The 2048-nt window shown below is 49.6% G+C and overlaps 1 protein-coding gene across 1 annotated transcript in view; it reads right to left on the bottom strand.

Moving 5' to 3' along the window:
- steap2 (STEAP2 metalloreductase) overlaps positions 1-1710 on the bottom strand; it is a 10659-nt gene extending 8949 nt beyond the window's left edge. Inside the window, exons 1-2 of the mRNA XM_015369174.1 lie at positions 1272-1710; positions 660-826 (exon numbers count right to left, since the gene is read on the bottom strand). Coding sequence (XP_015224660.1) covers positions 660-826; positions 1272-1656 — 552 coding nt within the window. The 5' untranslated portion in view covers positions 1657-1710. The remainder of the gene's footprint in view (positions 1-659; positions 827-1271) is intronic.
- Positions 1711-2048: the final 338 nt, after the last annotated feature.

The raw sequence follows: 2048 nt of genomic DNA, 5'->3' as shown, positions 1-2048 counted from the left end.
ACTCAAACATCAATTTATTATATCTATTGTTGAGAACACAATAGAACCACAGAACATTTGTGATATTTATAGATCTAGACAGATGCCTGGGTTAATGCATTATTTTATAAAGGGCTCTAAAACATTAATGTAGAAAAAGAGACGAATATTGAGTAGCTGCCGGTTAAAATTCACTGAGTGCTGCTGCGAATTTATGTTAAAACAGCTTGCCATATTCGGTATCTCTTCTCATCCTCGTAGCGACTCTGTAGAGAATAGCGAGCCCAAATAATGTTCTGTCCCAAAGCGACAGCTGCCATGATGTTTGATCGAGAGGAGGGACTAGAGAGCAGAGCGAGGAAAAAACACGGAACACAGACAGCTGCACCCAGTTACTGTTGGCTGAAGGAAATCAGCCAATAGGGGTAAGAAGTGGAAATTATTGGTGGGGACATGTCCATCATGTCCAAAGTTGGTGGGGACATGTCCACCATGTCCAAAGTTGGTGGGGACANTCCACCATGTCCAAAGTTGGTGGGGACATGTCCACCATGTCCAAAGTTGGTGGGGACATGTCTCCACCAGTGCTTCAGAAAGTTACGCCAGTGCACCCGTCCCCTTACTTTACAAGCTGTCCCCGTCCATTGCTATGTGGTGTTCAGGGCCGACGGTCAGCCTACCTGGGTGCTAGCATCTTTGGTGTGGCTCTGCTGCATGGCCCAGGCTGAGATCACGTTGAAGCCTTTAACCACCACACTGTCTGGCAGCAGGGAGGCCAGATACTCCGCATTGGATTCTGGATACTGGTTTACTCTCCGATTGTTGCTCACATCCACCAGGACCTTCCCTGTGAAGCAAGCAGACACCCCCTCATTATATAGAAGGTAGACCTCTGCCCAGGCCTGCTAAAGATGCCAACCAGAGCCTTGGTCTAAGCTAAGTCTGCTCAACATCCATGTCTGGGATCAAGGAGATGCACAGATGGCAGCTCAGAGTTCATAGCTGAGCAGCCATCTGATCTGAAGCAGTAGCATGGACCTAAAGGTTCTGAACAGGACAACCACAATGTTCTACTGTCCCTGTTCACCTGTAACCGTGGTGACATGGAGGCAGCGCCTTCTTTAGACCATCAGAAACTTTAGGAACTGATCAATCACTGCTAACAGTCTGTCCTTCCTCTTCAGTTCTACTACCACACCTCACCAGGCTGTGTCCATTATGCTGCACAACAGATGCCTTAAAACTGACGTTTCTCTGCAGAGAGGATTCCCTGAGTGGGAGTGTGATGGTACCTGCCATAAGATGCTTGAGGTCCCATAACTGAGAGTAGTGTTCCCGGTGGAGAGCGAGGAACACGACGTTAGACTTCCTGAGGGCTTCCTCATAGTGGGACACGTCCACCACATGAGGAAAGGAGTGAGAGGCCAGTTTGGGACGACGGCTGCCCACCACCACCTTGAACCCACAGCGAAGTAGACGAGAGGTGATGCCCTTGGAGAAGTCGCCTGACCCCAGAACAGCCACAGTGGCAGGGAGCAGGCCGGGTACTGCAGAAGCTGCAGGAGTGCTGCTGACGCCGCAGTGGAGCATACAGGTGGGTGGGTGACCGAGGTGTGAGGAAGAGGCTGTGAGGAAAACGGGGCTCCTGGAGCATCCCTTCATGGAGATGATATCCATCCTTTCCACTTGACCCCTGCTCTTCTCTACGCCTCTGTCCAGGAGCTCCTCAGCAGACCTACGGACCAGAAAAGAGGGTTGGTTAGGTAGTCTTCAATCGCTAGAGAGGAGGTCCATGTAGGACCTGTTCTCCTCCACATTACTTGGAGCTACTGATCAGATGGAGATCCTAAACAAAACTGGAGCACAGAAGAACTCACACCAGGCCAGATTGGCACGAAACGGCTCTACATAGAGGAACTAATCTCACACACATCTGGTTTTATATTCATACTGAGGACCAGTTCTTGGACCCATGGATTTCCAGTCATGACCAAAACCTTCAATGCAATGACCCTACAAATGAAGTGAACCTAACCATTACCAGAGCATAGCCAACCCTAACTATTAAC

This window comes from Cyprinodon variegatus, unplaced genomic scaffold (assembly GCF_000732505.1).
Source record: "Cyprinodon variegatus isolate N-32 unplaced genomic scaffold, C_variegatus-1.0 Scaffold2584, whole genome shotgun sequence".
Lineage (NCBI taxonomy): Eukaryota > Metazoa > Chordata > Actinopteri > Cyprinodontiformes > Cyprinodontidae > Cyprinodon > Cyprinodon variegatus.
The sequence above is the reverse complement of the archived record's forward strand: the minus strand, read 5'-3'. Positions and strand labels throughout refer to the sequence as shown.